General features: G+C 32.2%; 1 protein-coding gene across 4 annotated transcripts; it reads left to right on the top strand.

Moving 5' to 3' along the window:
* Window positions 1-27,862, top strand: PPDK (pyruvate orthophosphate dikinase). 4 transcript variants are annotated; one of them, XM_079049099.1, is made up of 22 exons: window positions 6-128; window positions 254-328; window positions 454-734; window positions 16,890-16,946; window positions 18,138-18,371; window positions 18,696-18,833; window positions 18,916-19,078; window positions 19,607-19,842; window positions 20,608-20,736; window positions 20,826-21,005; window positions 21,757-21,894; window positions 21,991-22,155; window positions 22,831-22,992; window positions 23,099-23,188; window positions 23,544-23,682; window positions 23,780-23,957; window positions 24,760-24,889; window positions 24,974-25,102; window positions 25,659-25,796; window positions 26,159-26,236; window positions 26,370-26,461; window positions 27,665-27,862. In XM_079049099.1, exons 3-22 carry the CDS (start codon window positions 474-476, stop codon window positions 27,708-27,710), a joined length of 2,883 nt encoding a protein of 960 aa, XP_078905225.1. In that variant the 5' UTR covers window positions 6-128; window positions 254-328; window positions 454-473; the 3' UTR covers window positions 27,711-27,862. The 4 variants fall into 4 exon arrangements, with proteins under 4 accessions (XP_078905226.1, XP_078905225.1, XP_078905227.1 ...); XM_079049100.1 differs by lacking the exon at window positions 254-328 and having other exon boundaries at window positions 1-128; XM_079049101.1 differs by lacking the exon at window positions 254-328 and having other exon boundaries at window positions 394-734.

The raw sequence follows: 27,862 nt of genomic DNA on the forward strand, positions 1-27,862 counted from the left end.
CCAATCCTTTGGAACGGTCGATCATGTTTCATGGCGGCACTTTTCCTTCACCGGGACAAATTGAGTGGCGCCATTCATCTACTGTTGTCGTCTTCCATGAAAACGAAGGCTTCAACATGATCTCACAGGTAAACCCTTTGAATCCTACGATGGTCAAACCTACAAATTTCAATTATTTCCATTAACCGCCCAAATGCCCATAATGTCTCGTAATTTGGTCCACTCATTGATTCATATCTTCACCGAATAATAGAAAAAAACCCGACTTTGATCCGACAATCTCCCTTCTTTCTCTCTTGTTGCTACTTGCCACTGATCCATTCTGCAGGTATCATGATCGCGTTTTCTGACTAATTGTTTTGACTTCATTTGTTGATTATTTGCTTTATCAAGAACTCGATCTGGGTTATCTACCGATGTTGCGTAATTATAAGCACATCTAAATCTGAGCAGGGGAAGGGGAAGGGAAGAAGATGACTTCATTGTTTGTGAAAGGACTGCTACTGAAGTCCACCGCCGATGAAGAATACTCACCAACGAATTTAAAACAACGACGGAGATGTGAAAACGGTGTTCTTCGTGTATTAGATCACCACCATCAACGTCCTTTTCTCCAGTGGATTCGCCATGGGAACCTCAGCATAGCGCGAAGAGCAGAGTCACAGGTCGGTGGATCAGTTCCACTGCGGGCCGTTCTCAATCCGGTGTCTCCGCCGGTGATGACGACCAAAAAGGTATGTATGAATTTACGCTTTAATTATCGGTTTCGAATTTGCAAATTTGAAGTGTTTGAATGCATGTTTGTGGCTTTGGTTTTTATGGGTCTTATACTTTGGGATCATAATTTCGAAATATACCATGCTGAATTGAATCGACATGTTGAACGTAGTTATGTTAGCTCTTATATTGCCCCAAATTGGAAATACAGGGTACAATTGTTAAGAGACTATTTTAAAAAAATATATATATATAAATGTTTATAAATGACAAAATGAGTCCTGCGAGGCCACCACTTATTTATTAATTTATTCCAAATTTGTTATACTAAATCACATAAAACAAAAATAAAACATTTTTAAGACCAAAAATAAATGCAATGTTGATCAATTGGTTTCATTAATGTATAAATATATATGATATTTATAATAAAAAAAGGTTAGGTAATTAATTACCTATAAGACACACAAGTTTGATTTAAATTTTCAATTTTGCTTTCCAAGAAAAACCTAAAAATTTTCTAACTGTTTTCTATTACGCTGATTTATCTGGTTTGCAAGTAAACTTTCGATAATGCATAATTTTTTTCTTCAAAAAAAGCTCACATTCATCTGAGTTTTCGCGATTGGGCAAAAGGTTCAGAAACACGTTCTCTCTTTTTATCATGGTATCATTATATAGCTATATATAACAACAAACATATATATTTTGTGTAAACTTCATAATATATATATATATATATATATATATATATATATATATATATATATATATATATATATATATATATATATATATATATATATATATATATATATATATACACACACAAAATAGGACACCATATAATTCAGTTACTATGCTTTATCTTATTGGCAGAAAGCCAGAAAATATAACTCAATAATGATATATCATATATGATTACCACCACATATTGCTACATTTTTAATTGAGATATTTCTTGCCAAGATGGGGATCATGGTACAGTTTTTTATCCATGTTTTTTAAGGTGGTACAATCTTGAGGCTGCCAAACAATTTATGTAATTTTATTCGTTGAATGTTTAAATATGCATCATTCTCTCAAAATAAATATTAAATTACTAAGATATCCTTTAAATCAAACAATTCAAGGGTATTATAAGGCTACATGTCAAAAACACAAGTTAAAACAATGTTAAAACAACATTATCATAGCCCATAAACTTACTTATAGGATTGATGGCGCCACTTAAAACATGGTCCAAGTTAAGAACTTAACAACTTATTTCAATAGGCCTCCTAATGCAATTAGCAAGAACATAAAATATATTGTGACCACCAATGTATTTAGTGGTGGATACAGGATGGAAGTTAACGGAGTCTATTATATATATAAAAAAAATATAAAAATATAACACTTTGAAATTTTGGGATATTTTTAGTTTTTTTTTTTTTTTTTTTTGGCAAAAAAAATGTCAAAAATGAACTTTTTCTTGTAAGAGTGGGTGCCATGGAGGGGAGTAAAAGAAGAAATGTTTAAGGATACTTTTGGTAATATAATGGATGAGATCCACTTCCAAGTGGGGTGCATTCACCCCACTTCTTACTGCTAGCTCCGCTACTGACTGTATTTGGTGTTGGGTGTGGAACAATCTTGTCAGTTGTCACCCAAGGCAATATCCTTCTTGTGAGATGTGTAACAAATGTTCCATCAATGTGAACAATGGCTCCTTTAGCGTGGCACAACTTTGAACCTAACTCCACGTCAACATATCTTAGAAACATGCTGGTAGACGACTTTATGAAGTAAAGACTAACATATGTCTTAATAATTTGTTATCTATTTATTGTCAAAATCCCACAAGTTTAATCATTTGAGACATGAAAACGTTGAGTTTACATGCCATATGTGTTAATATAGTCATATAACGACACCACACGAGAATAAATATTTTTAAACCTTTAGTCATTCTCGCAAACTCAGGAGCATGTAAGAGTAATTTTGAGAAAAAAAAAACGCTATGTGTTACTGGAAGTTTTACTGCAAACAACCTAAATAGAAAAACTTAAGTAAGGTTTAAAATTGTTTGGAAAAAATTGAAAATATAGGTTTAAACCGTAAAGACATCGAACGCGTAGGTATTTTATTTAATTATCCCAAAGACGTTTGATAATTGATATTCAATATTTTTGCTCATTTCTAAGGTATCCCCGGATCTTTTTAATAGTGTGATTTATTTATTTATTTATTTTATTATTGTATTTTTTAATAAAGTAAGCTAAATGGAAGGAAGCAATGTATAAATTGTAAATATGATAAAGGATGTATAGCATAAATTTAAATTCAAATTGAGTTAGTGATGGGGCATGCAATCAAAGTTTAGAATATCAAGCATAGGACTTCACTACGCTAGGGAATTTCTTGGGCCGATTCTTATATTTATGGATCTCCCAAATTTTACCCTTAATGGATGCTCTAGAAACAATAATGTAAAATTACCTGTAAAGACGCTAGGTGTACGTAATATCTAGAACTTTAATAGACCATAAGGAAGGAGGGAGTCGTTCCCAATAAACCCACTGAACTCACTGCCACATCAGCTTTTCTTTGATTTTTCTTCATATTTCCGAACTCACAACACACGGAAACCTTATCTTTCTCAACCCACTAAACCCACTCAATTAAAAAAAATACCAAACAACTAAGGTACAAGTCTTAAAATACATGGTACAAGAGAAAATGAGAGAGAGAAAGTAGAGAGAGAGAGGATAAAGTGGGTTAGTGAAACCAATTAAACAATCCGCCGAAGAGAGAGTGGTACCGGCGGTAACTCTATTGCTAATTAAGATTTTACCTTGATTATTTTGTATTTTTTTTTAATTGAGTGGGTTGAGTGGGTTGAGAAAGATAGGATTTCCGTGTGTTGCGGGTTCGGAAAGATAAAGAAAAATCAAAGAGAAAAACTGATGTGGCAGTGGGTTCAATGGGTTCAATGGGAACAACTCCCTCCTCCCTAAGAATCTATAAACTTTTTGAGTTTAGATTTTATCTGACTAGGGTACATCTCTGTTTGGGTACTTGTTCTTAATCTATCAAAAGTGAGATAAGCTCATTTGACTAATAAGAAGTTATTAAAAATAAGGTCATGGGTTCTCTATTTCAGACATATACTAACATGTCGTTCTAAAACAAACTATTGTGAGAAAACTATAAACTATAAAATTTTACTCCATTTAAACGATTGTTATTAAGATCATTTAGATCTAGCAAAAAATAATTTCAAAGAAAGTGATACTAGAAAGGTTACTCATTTTGAAGCCATGGAGATGTCTTACAACAACGTATCATCTGCTATGAAGACTCCAAAGAAGGATGCTCTTCCTTAGAGAACTATAGATCGTAAATCAAACATAAAAAATTATTTAAAAAAATTAACATGATACGGGTTGGCAACGGTTGATGTCAAGAAGCATCTTGAATAATTTTGGTAAGATTTTGACGAGATTTATAAAATATGAATGATATAAATGTAAGGAAAAATGTCACATTTCCATGTAAGATTTGTAAGATTTTGAGGAGATTTATAAAACATGAATGATATAAATGTAACGAAAAGAAGTTACTTAAGACCATGAGATACCCTTAAATTCAAATTGATGGTATGATAATTAGGCTTAAGGAAACTTTATATAGGATTGAATCACAAAACTATTTAACGAAGACAAGCTTGAGTTAAAAGCTTCGAATACACTAGAAATTCATCAACGATACACAATAAAATGGAAATATAATATTTAACCTAATCTAAATATGGCAAAAACACATGTGCATATATGTGTATGCCATGTACTATCAACATGGAAATAATATTTCTCACTATAATCGTAAGATATACGTGGAGTCCATATTAACTTCCTAAAAGAGCCTTTATAGAAAAAGGACTCCAACATAGGTAGATACTTATCGGACCGTGTTGTATAGATATATGGTATAATAACACTTTCTCCCAAAGATGGAATTGGAACATACGACTTATCTACATCTATTTGGAAATCAGATTCGATTAGATGGAATTGGAAATTTTATATTACTCTTTTGACTGCAAGAGTCTCTTTAAACGTGAAGTAATAATGTTGTTTGGATGCTTTAAGCGTGCCATTTTTTTATCCACAAATGGATCTTTCAGATCTCGAGTTTTCGACAAATAGCATTGTTTCCTAATATATATTGCTAGTGTCAGTCTAAAGAATTTATCCCGTGACAATGGTAATCAAAGGAGGCATCATATCAACCTACTTTTTATTTTGTCTAACAGTTGTGCCCCGTGGGTTGTTTTGTTGTCTAAGTGAGTGAATTCTTTTTTAGCATGGGGAACATTCAAACAATGTAAGTTGATAACTTAGGCAACCAATCTAAACTGTAATTAACTACACTAAAGAATTGAATGATTTCTTTTTTTGTAAAAGTAGTTCATCTGGCCTTGGCTGGTATATTCCATCTTCTTTTCTGAGAGCTTGATATTGTACATTTGTATCAAGGAATGAAAATTTAATAAAAAATTCTATGTGATACTTTTCGTCCTAGGAAAATAGTAAGATTTCAACAATGTAGACAAATGTATTTTCAAGAACATGTTAGAGAATTTTGATCATTTCCATTTGGAAAGCAAATGGGGTATTTTTAGCCCAAAGCAATAACCTTACATTGTTAATGTTATTAGGGTTATAAGATGTTGTTTTTAGGTTGCCATCAAAAGTAATTCCTATTAGCTAAAATCCTTATTAGAGATCAAATTTGGACATAATTTTAGCATCAACTAGGAATTGGAACAAAGATTTTTTTTATTGAACTGGTAATTTATCGTAGCTAAAAATGGTTTGGAGGATGATAATTTATAACCAATCTTAATTTTCTATATTCTTGTTCATTATGTTTACTGACATAGAATAATTCATATCCCCATGGAGATGTGGAAAATTCAATGATACCATGGTCAACTAATTTAGTGCACTCTTAAGCAGAAAGTTGATAATGGTTTGGATTCATTAATGTGTGCCTTCCTTTGGTGGGGTTAATATCTTCATTTTGCTTAAATGAGAGATAAACATAAAATGGAAGATTTAACAATAAAGGTGAGACGTGCTTTCCTAGGAATTATGCCTAAGAGTACATATAAGATGGTTGTATGATCTTATGTTTGAGTATGTCAATAGTGAAGGTTGCAACAATGCATATGTGTAGAACATGATTGTATGAATTAAAAAAGCTTTAAAAAGGAAATATGTTAGTGGGTATCTTATATCTAGTAACTTGAGAAGAAGATCAAACCGACAAAAAGGTATTTGGCTTTGGAGGTTGGCCCTAAACCAATGTCGAAATACATACCTAAGAAAAAGACCGATGGTTATTGGGATATTGATGTTATCAATTACAAAAAGTCTAGTTATTAGTAGAAAACCTTTCTAGTAAGTTTATTTCCAAAAGCTTTTTTGGGGGACCTTAGGTTCTAGGATGGATACTGCAGAATTGGTATAAAAGAAACCTATAACAAGTATAGGTTTCACATAAATATTATTTAGAATATGGACTTTAACTAAGGGCATTGGTTGATTTAGTTGGACTATGAGTACCGATGTATTATTTTAGTGATGGTATAGGAAATTGGGTATGAGAAGATGTGAGGGATTGGATTTGGTGTTATATGGTTGATTGGGTAACGGTCGTTATGATGGATAAGACTTACTATAAACATTCTTTAATTAGTGTAATAATTTGAATCTCAATTATCATCCAATAAGGAATCCGGATACGCAAAAGAGCAAATTACGACATCTTTGGTTGGGTTCATCATCTAGTAAGTAAAGGGACTCAAGGTTGGAGATATCAATTGGTTCGATCTAATTGAGGGCTTGGAATAAAGCTTGAGGCCTTTTTTGTTTAGGAAATCTTTTGAAAAGTGAAATGTTTGTCAGAATTGCGACCATGCATTCATTTTTTTCTTGAATTATGAGTTTCGAAGGGGAAACCTTTAATTTGGAACATAGGCTTCAAAGATAGAGAACATCTTTGAAGGGCAACTACTTTTGTATTAGGATAATCACAAGATGATATATTTTACACTTTATCATTAGATGTTTGTCATTACATGTCAGACTGAGTTATTTACCAAACATTTTATGTATTTATATTGGGAGGTGATACACAATCGGAAGAAGCATTAGTTCCATATCTTTCATCTAGTTCCTCAACATAGACTCTAAAGATTTTTTTTTCATGAACGAATTTTCAAATGCATAAACAAGATCAACATGTTTATTATCATGTTAGAAATACTTAAGCAGTAGACGAAACTTCATGGGGGACATTTACTTGCTAATGAAAATTATTATTTTCAAGAAATAAATAATTTCAAATTAATTGTAAGAGTTTATTAAATATTTATTAAAATCAATTTCTAATAAATAATCAATTGTATCAAGTTGTTCTTAGTGTGACCCTTTAGGATTATATATTATCTAGCAATGTCATTTTATAATGACTCTTGGGCATATAGATCTTTCAACTACTAAATTTATACATGTATGTTGCGAAGGATTAAAAATAATATGTTAAAAAATATATATAATATATAAACATATAAATTTTGGATATAATTTTAATACGAAACTAATTATAACTAGACCACCACAATGCATATTACCCAGCAATAATAATATTTCCATCAAAAACTCGAACAAGAAAACATAATCTCATGTTCAACACGATAATATAACCAACATCAACCACATATTTAATAATGTGTATGAACTACTACAGTGAAAATAAAGCATATATCTAATAGTACAAATTTTATATTTGAATATCGTATTATTGTGGATCATTTTTAATAAATCTCATTTGGTGTAGAAAAATATAATATAGGGGATTCCACGCGGTATAATAGAAAAAGTAACCATATTTTATTTTTCATATCAATAGTATAAACAAAATTTGTATATCCCGCTTATATAAATTTGTATCTTCCTCTTTCTCATTCAATATGTATACATACACCACAGCATAGACTTTTGAGTGTTTTCAAATCATATTTTTTTTCCATCTTATGCACTAGACTCTAGCAATCTCATCTACACATATGAACTATATATATATATATATATATATATATATATATATATATATATATATATATATATATTAACCAAATAAATATAATAATTATCACCTAGTTTTTTTTTGAAACGGCAAACTAACTAATCTAGTCCTAAATAACCACCTATGTCTCCACCGAGACTTGAACCTCTGACCTCTCATATGAGATGGTCACTCCATACCGCTAGGCCATTGGCCCTTTGGTAATTATCACCTAGTGACCATAATAAAACTCTTCACTTGTTATTAATTATTTTAAAGTTGAAATGGTAAGTACACATAACTAATAATATGTTGCCAAGAAAGTGACCTCTATTATATAGATATATAGATTATACTTTAGCATGATGTCATCATTTATGTCATATGTATGTATTTTAATTATTGGTGTGGCAAGATGTATGGTTTTATTTCCAATAAGGTGTGGTTGTTATTGAAAGATGAGTCTTGAAGTGTAAAATAAGGTTTTCATTTCACTTGTAAGGCACCAAAGTGTTAAGTTCTCTTTTTAACAAAAAAAAAACTTATTATCTATCTCTTGTTCTTTATGTTCTTATTTCTTGATATTAATATCTCTTTACTATATTATAGTTTTTTAATTCCTTGTGTCTCCATTATCTTCTTACACATAATTCTTATATCCCATATGTCTTCATCGTCTTCTTACATGTTTTTTATAGATTTGTCACACTCCTCCACCTTTTATCCAAACTATATTAATATCCATTTTGAACCAATCAAATTATAATTATCAATCAAATTTGTTTAATTAAAATTTAGGTGTAAGAATAGACAATTAATTTAGTTACATATATTAATTAGAGTAAATTACATAAATTGTGCCTAAGGTTTGGAGTAACTTATAAGTTTCACTCCAATATCTTTTGTTTCACTCTGACGCTCTCTCAGGTTTGATTTGATTTTGCTTAAAGTTTGACCCTTAATCGAGTTAAAGTGACTATTTGACCTTACTAATATCTTTGGATAGTTTTTATTATTATTTAATCTACTAAATGACATTCACATTGTGCCCTTACTGCCTTACCCCTCTTCATCTTTCTCATGTGAACGTATTACCTCCCCTTCATTTCAATTTTTTCTGAAGGTAAGCTGAAAATCGATTTCTATGGAGATTTGTATGGTCTTCTTATTTTGCCTTTTCTTTCGATGGTTACTATAATTGTCTCGTACCTCCCTTTCTTGTGTGTCTTATGTTTTACCCACCACCACGACGTTGCCGCCTATGATAAGTTCTCTCCCCCTCTCATGCTCACTCCCAAATCAACGTAATCATTTTTGGGTCCTCTCACCAAATCATGGGTTAGGTGGTTGGGGGTATTATTCCTCCTATATGTATTTTCATGTGTTGATGCTACTTGTCTCTCATGTTGATCTTAGTGTATATTTCCACTCAAGGTTGTTGTTACTATGCTTTTTACTATGCATATTTAGTCAATACGTTTTGATATTAGTGTTTTTAATTCTATTTTTTTATCAGTGTTGTGAAAATCACGACCAGGTTCGATTAATCTTTGATTAATCCCTATGTGCTACCCGACCGACTACAAGGCGGCGAAGGATTATCTTTGCCTACAAAATGAACGAAATAGTAGCAAACAATGAAATTTTAACACTTTGAAATAGTTCTTTCGCAAAAAAAAATATTTGATGAATGATTAGTAATATATTAATCATATTAACCTATTTTGTTATTATATTAGTGATATTTATGAACTTTATTATGATATTAGTCATATTTAATTTATAAAATTCAACAAATTAACAATTTAGGGTATCCGTTTAATCCCCGCCTAGCTGATTTATCATTTGACCCAGTCTACCGACTAGCTAACTTCAAACGTCTTTTAAAACATTGGTTTTGATTATTAGTCAACTGATTGCCGCTGATCAGTCTTCCTCTATTCTTTAATTTTCCGCCTAAACTCTTGCCTACCGCCATTAGAACACCATATCATCACAATACCAAACATACACATAGAAAGAACAAATGGAAAGAAAACATTAGATCGAAAAAAGACAAATAGATAGGAAAGAGATCAAGTGTTGGGTTGTTTCTTGATTTTTTGGGTTTAGAGATTTCTAGATATGTTTCTTGATCGATTTTCGTTCTTATAAAATCTGATCGATTTCTACAATTTTGGTTTTCATATGTAGAAATAGATCACTTTTGGTCTTTATTTGTGTTTTAGGTTTTGGCTTGCATTTGTATTTCAAATTTTGGTTTTTCATTTGATTTGGTTCTACGCTTTTGGTTTTTGGTATCTATTTTTCCAGCGAGAGTTATAAGTGATTGGGTTGTGGTGTTAGTAGAGAAGATGATAAGAGGTCATGGAAGAAAAAAGGGAGGGAAATAGAAGAGGGGTGGAAGGATTGTAGAGTGTGGTGATGGGTGAAGGAAACAACAAGAGGATGAGGGAGAAAGGTGGAAATAGTGTGGTGGTGGGATCTAATGATTGTATTAATTGTTTAGATATTTATATAAATTATTAAAAATTAAAAATATAAAAATATGTGATAAGTGTAATATAATATTTTTAGGTATGGAAGGAACGAAACACATAACAAAACGTCAAAACAAAGAATATGGATGATCCAAATTAATTAAAAGAAAAGATTTAGGTACGAAGTACGCAAGCTATCCAAACCATCGGGACTATTTATGTAATTTACTTTTGTAATTACAATACAAACCTCATAGAATACTAATTTTCAATATCGATATGGGTAATGATTTTATTGTATAAACATATTCAGAATGACAACAAATTTATATTTTTTTTCTTATACATTTTACATATTCAATGTATGCAATATATTTTATTCGTTAATATTGTTACTACCAATAAAAAAATATACACACAGTACTATTATATTAAAAAATTGTTAATATGTTGTTATGATGTATAAAAAATATAAATATATTGTTATTACTAGGTTTAAACCCGTGGAATCCACGGTTGATAAAGAAAAATACTAATCATGACTCAAAATCATAATGACTAATCAAACCCACATAGTGGTCTAAATGTCTTACATATGCATTTTGCAACCATATAAACAATCAGTTACAAATTACAAAAGACGTACCCAATCAATTACAAAAGAAATAACAACATACTTTCCAAGGTTTTCAATTTCAAAAGATACAAAAAGTAGGATGTTATAATTAGGAAAGCACATATACAAATTAAAATGTTTCTTTACCTTTGGACTTGATATAAAAAGAACAAACCTAAGTATAACAACCAACTTTCAACTTGCTTATCAACACACAAATACACATAACATGAGAGTATCAAAATCAAGTTTAAAGAAAAGCAAGCTTGACATCAAACAGTCAACTTTGTTATAGGTTTAGCTCGATGTAGTTTTAAAAAATATGTTATACAGTTACCGAACCCCACCATATATTTCTCTTATGGAACTCCCAACGAAACAGGATTGTATACCATCTTAGACTCCGGTTGTCCAAATCACTTTGCCATGTTAAGGAAATATTTTGAGACCACAATGTAATTCAACTTAATTAAGACAACCCAAAGGAAATTTAAAAATAAGGGACTCTCAAAATATGTAGAGATTTTATCTCTATCTAAATGTATTTTGTACTCTACATAAAGTTTTTTTCTCTAGTTGACATTTAAGTTTTTTTTTTTTCATTCAAGCCGCCTAGTTAAAGTGACCTAAGCACTTTTTTTTAATAATTTACTAAAGTGACATTCTCTAAAAACAAATCTAACTAAAATTAGGATATGCGATAAATACATTGTTATTATTGGTAACAAATAATATGCATTACTTATATTGGTTAACAAAAAGTAAGTTGTTGATTTCCCGGAATATGCTCGAAAATAATGTGACATAATTACTAATTTAATTGAACAAAAAGATTCAAATAACATGTGTTATATTTGTTTGTAGATGCAAAATTATGCCTCTTCCTTCAAGATTTATGGCAATAAGAGCTCTCATTTCATCATCAAAACCCCTGCAACAATACTTTTATCAAAATTTTGGAAAATGTCAAGGGAAAAATACAGAAAAACACAATTTACTTTCACTATTTTATTTAATTTTTCCACTTTACTAATGTTTGTAATGATTAAACCATTATTCTTCTTTTGACAGTTTAAAAAACCAATTTTCCAGGTTACCAATTTTGATAAAGGGCAAAATACAAAAAAAGACAATGTATATTCACAATTTTATCGATTTTATACCTTGAACTATTAATTATTTTATAAATATTTGTATAGACTGACAAGAAAAATATAGTTCAATGGCTAAATTGATAAAAAGTGAAAGTGCCATGCTTTTTCTGTTTTTTCCCCTAAAATCAAATATTCAAACAGGAAGAATTCATAAAGTTTTATCTATATAACCTTAATGGAAGTTCATTTCTGAAGCATATATTCACAATGGACCCCATCCCATGCCAAATTGAAGCAAACTCAACAACAATATACCTGATCCAATATATAAAAATTTAGTCATCTCATGAAGTTGAGAAACTAAAAATACAGATGAAAAGGGTAAAATGGTAAAATGGTCAACTCACCTTCCCCAAGTATAACTACAAGCTTTGGTAGCTCTTCCAAGCTCAAAGCCTCATTTCGGGTTATAGCCAACTCCTAAATTAACACACACACAAACAATATGATGTGAAAAAGGGTAAAATGGTCATTTCACCCTCCCCCAAGGACATTGTATTTTGTAAGAAAATTTTACATGTCCAGGGATATTTGGACAATGTGCCCTGCTGCTAGTTGCTATGAGTATGTGTTTTGCTGAATAGGAGAGTTTAGTTCCATCTAATTGTATCACTTCCACTTCATTAGGGCTCACAATTCTACCCTCTCCTTCAAAAAGTTTGACTCCTTCATTTTAGAGTAGGCATTTGTATATCCCATATAGCCTCACTATTTCTTCAGTCTGCAATATAACATATAAATAAATGAGTTTTGGTCAAAATTTATCATTTTGATAACACCACACTTCACTATCATATGCTATTTATGTCAAGTTGAAAACTGAAAAAAAGAAGCAGATACAAGCATCAAAGTTGTCATCAAAGAGGGGTAAGGGTAAATAGGTAAATATTGTGTGGATACACAAAACAGTGAAAACAGATAGAAGAAATTAAGCAGAAAGTGGATACTCCCTTGAAGAACAAAAGCCTCACTTCATTTGGGAAGTCAACAAATTCAAAAGTCAAAGACTCACTCTAAGAATGTCCATTGCTTAAAAAAAATCATAAGTTCTCACTATACTACATAAAGATAAAAAATTTCTACTACAGATGAAAAAAATATAACAAATTTCAAAGTCAAAACTCACCAGAATGTAAAAATTACCCCGTCGACCCTTGTATTGAGCCCATGGAATCCCATAACATCCATTTGATGATATTATTATATATATAAAATCTGAAACAATAGATGTTAACAACAAAGCCCATTTTCTTAGAATTTAAACCATATATACGATCAATAAACAAAGGTTTGCGTGACTTGCCCTTCTAATTTGAGGTAAACCATTCATGTTGTAAAATAATTTTCAAGTTTCACCAAACACTTAGATTTTTTTTTTTCTTTTGTCTCTACCTCTGAAATGTTAACCATCGACGGTTTTTAACTAAATGACACATTTTAAGGCACTTGTATTAAAATTTACTTAGGTTTAAGTAAGTTTTTTTTATTTTTTTTATATTTTTTATTTTCCTGTTAGATTCCAAGCGCTATGTATCATTTCGGAGTCTGAAATACTACATGAGTACATTCTTAACATATCCTTTTAAAAGAACACTACATATGTTTTTCTAGCTGATTTTGTAACATTATTTACATATCCGACATACTAGATGCCAAATATATTCTTAGTATTTTAGACATGTTCTTATTATTTCTGATGTTTATCGTGTGTGAGCTTGGTTGAAATATATACAAAATGACATATTTCAAAACTATTTATGTCACATCTCAATTAATATACATTCCAATACAAAATTGCAATGGTCTGAAATGTAATAATTCGGACATGGTCATTTTGGTAACTCCCGTAAAAAATAGGTTATTAACTTAAATGCTCAATAAATATATAATTATTTTTGTTAATATTTTTCATAAAGAATTCACTAGACGTCTAGACAGAGCCCAGGTAATCAACTATTAAATTTTGCCACAAGTTTTCTTTTTCTTTTCTTTTATTTTTATTAGAATAAATTCTGAATTTGATTATTGGTTAGAAAAACTTATTAGACTTTGTATGAAATTAAAAGCTCAATGTTATACATTGCAAGACATATATCTTGTATATATGATCAGAATAAATTTTAACCTTTTAGAATAGTAAATATGATTTGTAAAATGTTTTATCCACCAGTAACTTTAATATGTATGATATACAATTCACAAGTGTCTTAGAAAACCCTCCAATAATACTTCACGGATCAAATAGAGACAAATGAGTATCTTTTTAGCATTCCAAGATGCTCACGTATCGCTGTCTGTTGCATGTAGCTGTTTACAATGTAAGTGCAGTTTAAGGATGAGATAGAATAATTGACATGGTATTTATTGATCTTGTCCGGAGTCCAAATTGATGATATATACGAGAGAGTCTCTTTTCTTTCTTTCAAACACGGAGTAACTTAATTTTGGACTTACATTTTAATAGTGGTACAAAAAATATATTATATAAATAAAGATAAAGTTGTCCTAATAATATACTTTAAAAGATCTTAGGTACATAAATAAACTTCGATCTATTTTTTTTTCTCTTTTTTTTTTTTTTTAATTTTTTCGATGTGGTTACTTTTGATGAATCGCTGTCTATATAACAAACATAATATCACGAAATAGTCTCTCTTTAGTTATGATGGATCAATGTTCTATATGATATGTACAAGGTGTGCTACATGAACCGGTGTTGCCCTCCCTCCTAGAGGTTGAGGGTTCAAGTCTCATTGGAGACATAATTGATATTAGAAGTAGTTTAGGAATAGTGTAGATTTGCCGTTCTAAAAAAAAAAGATGTGCTATATGACCATATAGGTCCCTATTCATAAAGGGCACAAAGAAAAATTATATACATGTAATTGAACAGAAATATTTTGATGACTAATAAAAGAAATTAAATTACTTCAACAAATCTAAATAGCAATCAAACCATAAAATATCAAGGTTCGTCTATATCTAACAAAAGTTTTCATTTTCGTACAAAGCTTTCAAAATCAACGTGCTGCCCTGATGCTCCTGTATATGTATAATGTAAATGAACAAATTCAAAGATAATAGCAGTGTCAGTCACCGCCGACATGGGTTTACTAAAGGTGTTAATATCATAAAGTACCTTATAATTATATTTTTGATGGATTAAAACTCAAAAACAATTGAAAAAAAGTTACATTTTTTTTTCGATTTAACTATTTTAACTAGGGTTGTAAATGAACCGAACGAACACGAACAAATGTATGTTCATGTTCGTTCGTTTAAGTTAGCTGAAGAAATGAAAGAACACAAACGAATAAACGAACAAATTTTCATGTTCATGTTCGTTCGTTTAAAAATTTACATTATTCATGTTCGTTCGTTTATGTTTGTGAACAAGCTAAACGAACATAAACAAACGTAGAAAATAAACATAACCAACATACATAAACATAAACGAACATAGATAAATAAAGATAACTAACATATATGCACATAAACGAACATATAATATAGTAATGTAATCAAATACAATTGAACATATATGAACATAAAAGAAACTTAAATGAACGAACATAAACGAACAAAATAAACGAACGTTCACGAATATAATTGCACGAACGAGATCATTGTTTATATATGTTCGTTCGTTTAACTGAACGAACGAGAATTTATGTTTCATGTTCGTTCATTTATTAAAATAAACGAACATAAACGAACTTCCCGCTGAACAGTTCATGAACAGTTCGCCGAACGTTTAGTTCGTTTACAACTCTAATTTTAACAGTATTTTTCTAGAAAAAAAATGTGCGTTTTTTTGGAAGAAAAAATATAAAATTGATGGTTTGTTTGGAAAAATTAAAAGGTTGAATATGAAAGTTTAGGGTTTTTTCGGAGAAAAAAATAATAACTTACAAGATCTTTTTAGAAATTGATTTTAGAAAAAAAAAGATTTTCAAAAAATAAAAAATAAAGTCGATGATTAATCAGAAAAATAACGTTTTTTTAATGATATTAGTCATTACAAAATAGTTGACAAAACAAATATAAAAATCCGTGTTGAATTTTTAAAAGATAAAATGAAATTTAATTACCACATAGAATTATATAAATTATATATGCAGCTGGTTATTCAAAATTACAAAATATTTAAAAAGGATATATGTCACCCATGCATATTGAAAACTAATTAATTAAACCGTGAAACATAAATTTATATTGTCAATATAACAAAATAATAATTTTCCCAAAACCGTATGTTGATAAATAGTTGAAGGACCATTACTGTAGTTTTCTATTTCTGAGAAGGCGGCCTATTGTTTTAAATGCCGGTGACTTGACAATTTTAGCTGCGATCAAATCCATGCATACTCTATAAATAGCAGCAATGACGTAACTAGTGTCTATCCATCAATCTACTTACATAAAAGCCTACACAGTTCCTTGTTATTCCATTTCAATCGCATTACACCATGGTTCAGGTCCATTCTCTTCTTTTATATAGTCAAAATCACCAAATCTCTTATTATTTGTACATATCATTTAAGCTGATCAGAATATAATACTTACCAACTTTTGTTGATTTTGGCTTGTTGTTATCGTACTTTTGAAAGCTATAAGAAAGATTATGTATTGAACCTTTTCATTAACCTTTGTAGAATTAGAATTACAGACACAATTGGAATCAATGATGTAGTCTTGATTTTTGAAAGTAGATATTGCAACTTCGTATTGATTTGGTTGATATTGAATAGAAGTTTGTGTAACTTATTTTTTCAGAGAAACTAACATTTGTGAATGGTTACACAGAGGGTTTTCACTTTCGGTAAAGGAAGGAGTGAGGGAAACAAGGGCATGAAATCCTTGGTAAGCAATTAATAGGTTTTTATGTCAACTTGGTATTCGCTTTGCCTTTGAATCATAATCATTCATAGAAGTTAATTTGAGAAAATTAATTGATATCATTATAAAAGTTCAAATCACATAAAACCATCATATTTTGGACAATTTTTGTGGTTTAATCTTCTTTACTTAATTTTTTCCATTCAAACCATAAAAGTTTCGGTTATTTTGCCAACTTGACCATTTTGATGTGACATGATAGGTCAAAATGGTTAATTTGTAAAATTATTTCTAAAACCTGATATGATATAAGGGTGACCCTACTATACTATAAAGCTCAAAATGGTTAAAATGGAAAAGTATGCGAAAACATTTATGGTTTGATTGAAAAATAAATAAATAAACTGTTGGTGGTTAAACCACAAAATGCCCATTTTTTTTTTTCTTTTTTGTATTTTATTCATTATAAAATGATTCATAACCACCATTAAACATTCCATAGCGGTGATCACTTGGGATGTAAGCGCTCCAAAATGAAGTTGCCTCAAGTTCGAATCCCATAGCTTGCAATTAAAAAAAAAAATGATTCATAAGTTTTTTGGTTGACATATACAACCAGTGGCGGATCCAGAACCAAAACAAACAGGGGCCAAAATATAAAGGGGTAAATATAACGAAAAATAATAAAAACAATATGAACTTTTGTTGGTGTTTCTTGGGTTTTTTCAGTCAGAATGGGTGTCAAAGAAAACTTAACTGGGTGCCAATTGTTGAATTACATAACAAAAACTTGTTTTTTGCTGAAATTTTCAATGGAAGCTATTTTTAAGTGGGGCCATACACCCCCCTTGTTATACACTAGATCCGCTACTGTATACAACTAAAAACCCGTTAAAATAATATAATATTTTTGTCTATTTTGCGGTTAGAATATTCTAAAAATGCCCCATAGCATAGCATAGTTGGTCCGAGGATGGTATCTATGAATAAACAAACGATGGTTCGAGTCTTAGCAACCACAATGTAGGAGTTCACTTCCAATGTGGATCGGGCTCCTTGGGGTTGCTGGACTCTTATATCAACCACCTAGCAGACCACTGTGTACCTCATTACTTTTGGGCTGTGTGAGTCAGCTCAGAGGTTGTTGGAAGAATAACTTTTTACAGGAACATCATGGGTGTGAGCTCATTGATTAAACATTTGGATTGATTGCAGTTGGGAGGAAAGGGAGCAAATCTTGCAGAGATGGCAAGCATAGGTCTATCGGTCCCTCCAGGGCTCACTATTTCAACTGAAGCATGTAATGAATATCAACAAAATGGGAAAAAACTGCCTCCTGGTTTATGGGATGAAATATTGGAAGGATTGCAGTATGTCCAGAATGAAATGGGCGCGTCTTTGGGTGACCCCTCCAAGCCTCTCCTCCTTTCAGTCCGCTCCGGTGCTGCGGTACATACATATATTCTGCAATCTTTTTATAACATTTGCATATATCCGTTACGTCTGTCTTTATGTATTAAGTAAAAGTGAAACACATATATATATATATATATATATATATATATATATATATATATATATATATATATCTTACAGACTTAGGTCATGTCTTTATTAAGTCACTTAATTCACAAATAAACATGCACCAAGGCATTTTTTAGCAACTAAAGTTGTTAAAAAGGTCCAAGGAAAGCAGCCTCTATGCAAGTTCAAACAACTCTTTTGTGTATAGTGTTTCGTGTATTTCTTTACATTGTGTTGGTTAATATTCAGATATCGATGCCTGGTATGATGGACACTGTATTGAATCTTGGACTTAATGATGAGGTCGTGGCTGGGTTAGCTGGGAAAAGTGGAGCACGGTTTGCATATGATTCATATAGAAGGTTTTTAGACATGTTTGGCAATGTCGTAAGTATTTCTTTCATTTCTTGATCGATTACTAACTTGATTATTATTATTTTTTTTAACTTTGTTTATATTGGTTTTCAAGGTAATGGGTATCCCACACTCTTTATTTGATGAAAGACTAGAACAATTGAAAGCTGAAAAAGGGGTTGAGCTCGACACCGATCTCACTGCTGCTGATCTTAAAGATCTTGTTGAGCAATACAAGAATGTTTATGTTGAATCGAAGGGTGAAAAGTTTCCAGAAGGTATAAAATCCCCTTGTCATGAGAGTAGAAAATTATTTAGTTTTCAGTTTTATAATTGCAAAAATGTTCAAGGGTTTGAGTCTTATGCCAACCGCCTAGCAGGATACTGTGTACCTGATTTAGATCCCACATCACCATATTGGGATGGTGTGGGCCAGGGTTGTTGGAAAAATAACACTTTTACAGAAACATTAGTTGGCTTTCTGGGTGATTTAGCTTTCTTGAATTCCAAATCATCTCAGATTTGTAATAACTCCAAACACATTTGGTTTGGTAGCAATATGCATACATTTGTATAGTGTCCTGGCTCTTCTGGGGAGCAAATCAAGAACGGCACATATTTAACATGTTATCAGAGCCACAGTCTAGCACCTCTAGGCACTCAACACGCGTCTATACAATCTCCATTAAAGAGAATTTAGGAATCCACATCTTACTCTATATAAGTTGAGAGTATGTCCTTTAGGGCTCTTTTGGAAAGAAAATCTAGGACTCCACATATTTAACATGGTTTCTGTTCTTCTGTAGATCCGAAGAAACAACTACAGCTGGCAGTGAACGCGGTTTTCGATTCATGGGACAGTCCAAGGGCCAACAAGTACAGGAGTATTAACCAGATTACCGGATTGAAAGGGACAGCAGTTAACATTCAATGCATGGTGTTTGGCAACATGGGGAACACTTCAGGAACTGGCGTCCTCTTCACCAGAAACCCAAGCACAGGCGAGAAGAAGCTATATGGAGAGTTCTTAATCAATGCACAGGTAAAACCCAATTTTTGCCATTTATTTAAAGTGCTGAATGTTGTCCCACATGTTTTCTATGAGAATCCTTAAATAAGCTCTCATAGATTTGAAGGACTAAATGCAAAAAATAGCAACGTACTTTCAATTATTTGTTTATTGTAGCATACTACTCTCGTCTTTTTCTATTGCAACATTGTATTTTCATTTTTTATTCTTATTAAAGCACTTTACTTTGAAAATGTGCCCGGTTATAACATTGTACTTTCACATTATTTCTTTTTACCACAATAATATGCTGAAAAAGCTACCCAGTTATAGCAACGAAAATTGCGTTACATTGGGATGACATTGCTATAATTGCAAAAAATAGCAATGTAGTTTCACTCATTTGTTTATTATAGCATCCTACTTTCATATTTCTCTAATACAACATTTTATCTTCAGTTTTTCTGTGAAAATATTACCCAATTATACCATTGTACTTCTAAATTATTTCTCATGGGGAGATTATGTTTTGAAAAAGCTACCCTATACTAGCAATAATATTTACCATCCATTAGGTAGATTTTTCAAAATACAATGCTGCAACAAGACAAAATAGTAGTAAGATGCCATAATAAACAAATATATAAAGTTATGATGCTATTTTTTGCATTTAACCCTAGATTATTCAATACTGAATCACCTCATGTTAGCTGTGGGACTGCTCTGTGGGGTCATTAGGGATCGTGTTTACCTTTAATCAGATTGCAGAAAGTTAACTGATTATGCGATTCTAAACAGGGAGAAGACGTAGTTGCTGGAATCAGAACACCTCAGGATTTGAACACCATGAAGGATTGCATGCCGGAAGCATACACAGAGCTTGTGGAGAACTGTGACATCTTAGAGCGACATTACAAAGATATGATGGTAATAATTATCAAAATCTCTTATATTTTTAACGAATGGATGTTTTGAATTTGGGAAAAATTACAAGAATTGTGGTGCTATGAACCCAGGATATTGAATTCACAGTTCAAGAAAACAGACTTTGGATGTTGCAATGCCGATCAGGGAAACGTACTGGTAAAGGCGCAGTGAGAATTGCAGTAGAAATGGTGAAGGAAGAGCTAATTGATACTCGAACAGCAATTATGAGGGTCGAGCCTCAACATCTAGACCAACTTCTTCATCCACAGGTATCGTATTATAATTTGTGCTAAAAATGTAAAAAACTCAGACGCATTTTTATACCATGTTTCAAAGTTTATATAAAGGGTATGTTTCTAAATAGTAACCAAGTTTCATAGTATTTATTTAGGAATTTTTATAGGAGATATCCGATTATAAAATTTTGTATTTTTTTTTTTTGACATAAATAATTTTTTAATGATATGGATGAAACATTTTCATTAAATGATAACCAAGTTCCACAGTTGTTCTACAACTCAACTTTCAATTTTGTTCCATAATTATGATTTTTTTAATTGTTTTCGTTGCTATCAGATTTTGTCCTTTTCATTGACATGACTCAACTTTTTGCTAATAATGAAACAATTTTATTAAATGGTAATCAAGCTTCGGTGTTTTTTTTGCGTTGTTAGGATATTGAAACTTACATAAATATAATTAAAATGTCAACTGTAATTAATAAAAATGAAGATGAAAAATAGTTCTGAAAACTTAGAAAATGAAATTGTAGTTTTCTAGTTTTGCCACTTCATATGTCCACATCACTAAAAACAAAAATAATAGAAAATTTCATATCAATAGAATAAGCAGGACAAAAAGTTTTACAACAGTGAAACAAAGTTGAAAGTCTAGTGGTTAGACTTGGATACTATTTTATTAACATTGTCTCTTTCTATAACTAGTAGCAATTTGATCAATTTTTATTATGTTTATGTGCATGTCATTCTATGTATCACTAATTATGAATCTTCTGTTTAGTTTGAGAATGCATCTGGTTACAAAGACCAAGTGGTGGCAACAGGTTTGCCAGCATCCCCTGGAGCAGCCGTGGGGCAGGTTGTATTTAGTGCTGAAGATGCTGAAACATGGCATGCACAAGGGAAGAATGCCATCTTGGTATAATTGAATGATCATATGCTCATTGATTACTTTCTTTTGCAAAATCAGAGTGGATAATTATTATTTTAGGAATTTGTATTTTTATGAATTAAGGTAAGGACAGAAACAAGCCCAGAAGATGTTGGTGGTATGCACGCAGCGGCCGGGATCTTGACAGCAAGAGGAGGAATGACATCACACGCAGCGGTGGTAGCTCGTGGATGGGGGAAATGTTGTGTTTCTGGTTGTGCTGATATTCGTGTCAATGATGATATGAAGGTTAATCTCTATGAAATATTACCAACACTTTGAGTGGTTAATATTATTAGTGATTAGGGTTTAGGCCTAAGCCCCTTAGGGTTTAGCCATTAGGATCTTCTATATATTCCTAAACCCTAAGGGGCTTGGACCTAAACCCTAATCACCGATAAATATATTAATTATATAAGATTTGATGCTATCACAAACAATTTTTGTACATTATTTTAGACCCGATTTGTCATGCCGGGCATGACATGGTAACGTTCTGCATTTGGTGTGCATTGGATTGGAACAAGGAAGGATGTCAATGGGACAAAAATTTCAATTTTTGTTCCACCCAAAATGGTGGGACTGGGACTGGGACTGGGACTGGGGACTGGCTCGCAGTCGCTCGTTTGTGTAAAAGACGTAAATGTGCTCCTTATCCTCATGAGGCGTGTCATGTGTAAGACACGCAACATTAGGCCATTTTTACTAGGCTACCTTTCAAGGACTATTTTTGTTGATGAGGATGAGGTGGCCATTCAGGTCTTTTTCACAAACAAAAGATGGAGAGCCAGACTATGTCCCACCTTTTTTGGTAGGAAAAAAAATTAAAATTTTTGTTTCATGAGTCAAATGCCTACCAAACGCAATACAAGGTTGTCTTGTCCTGCAAAAAAAACAAGGTCTTATGAAGTTGTTTTCATATAGGTTCTTTTGATTGGAGATAAGGTGATAAAAGAAGGTGAATGGATTTCACTTAATGGTTCCACGGGTGAAGTTATAATGGGTAAACAGCCACTGGCTCCACCGGCTATGAGCAGTGATCTAGAAACATTCATGGCATGGGCAGATCAAGTAAGACGGCTCAAGGTATCAACTATAACAAAAACTCTTGTAGATCACAAGAATCTTTGAATGGGTTATTTTATGGGTATAAAGTCTTTGAACTTATCATCTTTTTTGGGTAATTTAATAGGTCATGGCAAATGCAGACACACCTAATGATGCCTTAACCGCAAGGAATAATGGTGCTCAAGGAATCGGACTTTGTAGGACCGAGCATATGGTAATCTTTTCTCTTTCTTATTGTTAAGATCCCATAATCTATATTTATGTTTATTGTCTATTTAAGACATGTAAAGTCCATGATTTCTCTCCAAAAGAGCCCTTAAAGAGAGAGAGAGAGAGAGAGAGAGAGAGAGAGAGAGAGAGAGAGATAAGTTTTTCTAAATGTTGGCTCTGATACCATGTTAGATATGTTGAGTCCTTCATTTTTTCTCTAAACTGCCCTTTATGAGAGAGATATATAGAAGTGATGAGACCATGTCTAGCAGATGTAGGACTCCAACTGCTTTTTGCTTAAGTTTTATGGAAATTTTGCTAGATAATAATCATAGACATATTATTTATATTATTTTCAGTTCTTTGCGTCCGATGAGAGGATAAAAGCTGTAAGGAAGATGATTATGGCTGTCACTGTTGAGCAAAGAAAAACAGCACTAGACCTGTTACTGCCTTATCAAAGATCCGACTTTGAGGGCATTTTCCGAGCAATGGATGGTAGATTTATGATCTTTTAGTATTCTAATAATCATTTCATATATAGTTCATTTTAAAAGCCCTTGTTTTATACTTGGATTACATCAAAATATTCCAGGACTTCCAGTGACAATCCGCCTTTTGGACCCTCCACTCCATGAATTTTTACCCGAAGGTGATCTTCAACAAATTGTGAGTGAACTCACTGAGGATACTGGCATGACAGAGGATCAAATTTATTCAAGGATCGAAAATTTATCTGAAGTGAACCCAATGCTTGGTTTCAGAGGCTGCAGGTGTGCTTTCTATTCATCACATTACTTTAATCCCAACCCAATTCCCATTTTTTTGCTTCATTAGTGACCTAACCCAGCCCAAGATGTCACTAAAAAATCTGTAAAAATCTATTTAACAGTCTAAAATGATAATAATAGATATAAAAAATACCATACATTAAAACAAACAACGAGTTCAATAACAAAAATAAATTTTTTCCACGATACGAGTATTAAATTATGATATTTTTTAAAAGCGAACTAAAAGGAAAATATAAATTTATGGATTCGTTAGGAATCCATAGTCGTTGGCTGGACATACGAGTCACAACCGGCTGGGAAATTACCAATTTTGGTATCACATATGAAATTATATGAAAGTATAATTCTCTATTTATAGATAAAAGAATTACCAAGTTTGGTGTAATATGTTTTTCTTTTCTAAATAATATAAAGTTTAATTTAAAACCAAGTAACTTTCATTATAAATTATAACTAACCAATGAGAATATGACACTTGTAATGTGAAAAAGGGTAAAATATTGGTTGGCCACCAAACCATTCACAACATGTCATTTCTCTTTTCTTTGTTTTAATATTTATCTATCTTTTCTCACATGTGCATGTTTGTGAAAGATTAACAATAAACATAGTCTTATGCATACATGAGTTACATCTCACATGTTGCTATTGTGGGAGGGCAGTATGGGTCAGCTCAGTAGTTGCTCGAAAAACATTTTTGTTGAAATTTATGCCTGTTTTTTTTTTTTTTTTTTTAATTTATGCCTGTTTACATGTATAATATTTGGTTGTACTATTTCAGGCTTGGAATTTCATATCCGGAGCTAACGGAGATGCAAGTTCGTGCAATCTTTCAAGCTGGGGTGACTATGAGCAACCAAGGCGTCACAGTTCTCCCAGAGATCATGGTTCCATTAGTTGGAACCCCTGAGGCATGATATTCTTCACAACTCATCAATCTATCATATAACCACGCATGTGATGATTAGCTTTTTACTTGGTGTTTTGTATGCCAGGAACTCAGACATCAAATTAGTGTCATTCGTGGTGTAGCAAGCAAGGTTTTTGCTGAAATGGGATTGTCATTGAAGTATAAAGTTGGCACCATGATCGAGATACCTCGAGCTGCTCTAATTGCAGATGAGGTATGATTAGTATATAAGATCAATCATACTTTTTAAGGTGTATGCAAAAATAAACCAAAAACTGGAAACAAAAAGAAAACGTAATTGAAAAACTATCTTTTTGAAATGCCTAGGGTTTGGTTCTTTGTTATAAGGCCCGAAAGAAACCCGAACCAAATTGAATTGTAAAACCTAAAATGATGTCATTTTATGTATAAGTATATTTGATTAATGGGTTAAATACTGAAAATAGCAACATACTTCCACATATTCGTCTAATACAACATCCTACTATCGTTTCTTTTATTATAACACTGTATATTTACATTTTTTTCTTAATAATGCAATGCGTTTTGTAAAATATACACAGTTATAGCATTATAGTTTCAATTCTTTTACTTACTGCAACGGTTGCTTGGTTATTAATTATGAGGGGACATTGCTTTAATTTGGTATATTTTTCAAAGTACAATGTTGTAATAGGCAAAAACCAACTTTGTTTTAGCATGTTGGTTTTAGGCAACAACCAAGCTAAACCAAATTGTGCTCAACCTTATCTTATACTTTGAACATGCAGATTGCTAAGGAAGCTGAGTTTTTCTCTTTTGGAACCAATGATCTCACCCAAATGACATTCGGCTACAGTAGAGATGATGTTGGCAAGTTTCTACCAGTTTATCTATCCAAAGGCATTCTACAAAATGATCCCTTTGAGGTCAGTAACATGAATCTTAGTATATTAAGGCTACATTTGTTACACGAGATTGGAATTTAGTGCTACAAGTTGGACAAACTTTATTGGGCCATTCCCAGTGATGAGGATGAGGAGGGAGTTTGTGTCTTTTGCATGGAAGATAGATCCGGAGCGAGTCCCTATGCCATTTTTGTGGGTGGACCAAAAAGATGCAAATTTTTTATCTTATTGATATCGGTCTCAATTGCAGTCCACTTCACGTCAAACACAATACAACTTGTTTTCATATGTCATGTCATACGCAACTAGTCGGTCTTAAACATAGATTAGGACCAATTTGTTGGATAAATATTATTGACACAATGTTCATGTGTTATTCATAGGTTCTTGATCAAAAGGGGGTGGGTCAGTTGATCAAGATGGCCACCGACAAGGGCCGTGCAGCGAATCCTAACTTAAAGGTAAGTATAGGTTCCTAAGTAACATATATATATATATATATATATATATATATATATATATATATATATATACACCATTGTGTGGTGTTATCAGTTATGATGGAAATTAGCTTTACTAACAATGGATACACAGGTTGGCATATGTGGAGAGCATGGTGGAGAGCCTTCTTCTGTTGCATTTTTCGACGGGGTTGGACTAGATTATGTCTCTTGCTCTCCATTCAGGTTTGTCTGTGTATGTGTGTGTGTTTGTGCGTTTGTGTTTGTCACCACATACTTACCCTAGCAATACAAAAGTGAGAATCCATAAGTAAGGTCTAAGGTTAAAAATTGGGTATCACCTTTCTTGGATTAAAGACAATTTGATCTATCTTCTCTTGTTGACTATGGGACCAGTTGGTGGGGATACCCGTAGCTATATGTTTTTGAAAAAAAGGTTATCTTCCACCAACCCCTAAAGTTGCGTTTAGTTACGGAAAAACAGTTTTAATTTTTCGTTTTCCCTTTTCAGTTTTTATTTTTCGTTTTCAGTTTTCATTGGAAAACTTAGAAAACGTATTTAGTTAAAACTTATTCATTTTTCATTTTTAGTTTTCGAAAATTAGAAAACGCGTTCAGATGTGCATATTTCTATCGGTTTTCATTTTTAGAAAACGGTAGCGGTGGTAGGGTGGTGGTGTGTTTGTGGGGGTGTGGGCTGGGGTGGGTGTGAGGGTGTGTGTGTGTGGGGGGGGGGGATGGGTGTGGGTGTGGGTTTGTGGGTGTGAGTGTATGTGTGTTTGTGTTTGTAGGGGTGGGTGTGGGTGTTTGGTTGTGCGTGTGTGTGAGTGGGTGTGTGTTTGTGGGGTGTGGGTGTGGGTGAAGGTTGGGGTATGTGTGTGTTTGTGGGGGTGAGTGAGCTTGGGTGTGGGCTTGGGAGTGGGTAGGTAGGGGTGTGGTGGGTTGGAGGTGTTAAGGTGGGGGTAGGTAGAGGTGAGAGTGAGTGTGTGTTTATATTTTAGAACAATTTTGGAATTAGAAAAATGTAGAAAACAATGATTATTGGTTTTCCAAAAATTTCCAACTTCTTTGTAATTTTATAAAACGGAAAATTTTCATGTTCTGTGAAAAATTTAGAAAAATAGACGAACTAAACACGTCTTCAAAATTCTTATTTTTTTTGGAAATTTTTTCCGGAAAACGGCTCATTTTTCCGCAACTAAACGCAACCTAAGTGTCTCACACTTCCCATCCCAAGAGAATCATATGAAATGGAAATAAGGTACAAAACTGTCTGTTAGGTGGCTGGCTCAATCCAAAATGGAAAATGCTATTGTTACCGAAACATGAACACTATTTTTGCAAAGATGCCACTCAAGAACCAGTAGTGTAATGTTATCGTTGGTTGTTACTGAAAAAGGTTTTGTTCTTTATGTGTTGTCGTGGCAGGGTCCCTATCGCAAGGCTGGCAGCTGCACAAGTCGTTGTTAATTAAGCTTCAGAATGAGGGAAAATAGTGTGTGTATTCCCCATTTCCAATTGTTGTATATAAATAAATAATCATGGTTCCATCATTCTTGTAATGGCAAACACAAAATAATTGATTATATCATGTTTGGGCATATATACACGGGTATAATTATCAAA

Source organism: Lactuca virosa, chromosome 5, assembly GCF_052849685.1.
Source record: "Lactuca virosa cultivar CGN04683 chromosome 5, Lactuca_virosa_CGN04683_v6, whole genome shotgun sequence".
NCBI classification, from domain to species: Eukaryota; Viridiplantae; Streptophyta; class Magnoliopsida; order Asterales; family Asteraceae; genus Lactuca; species Lactuca virosa.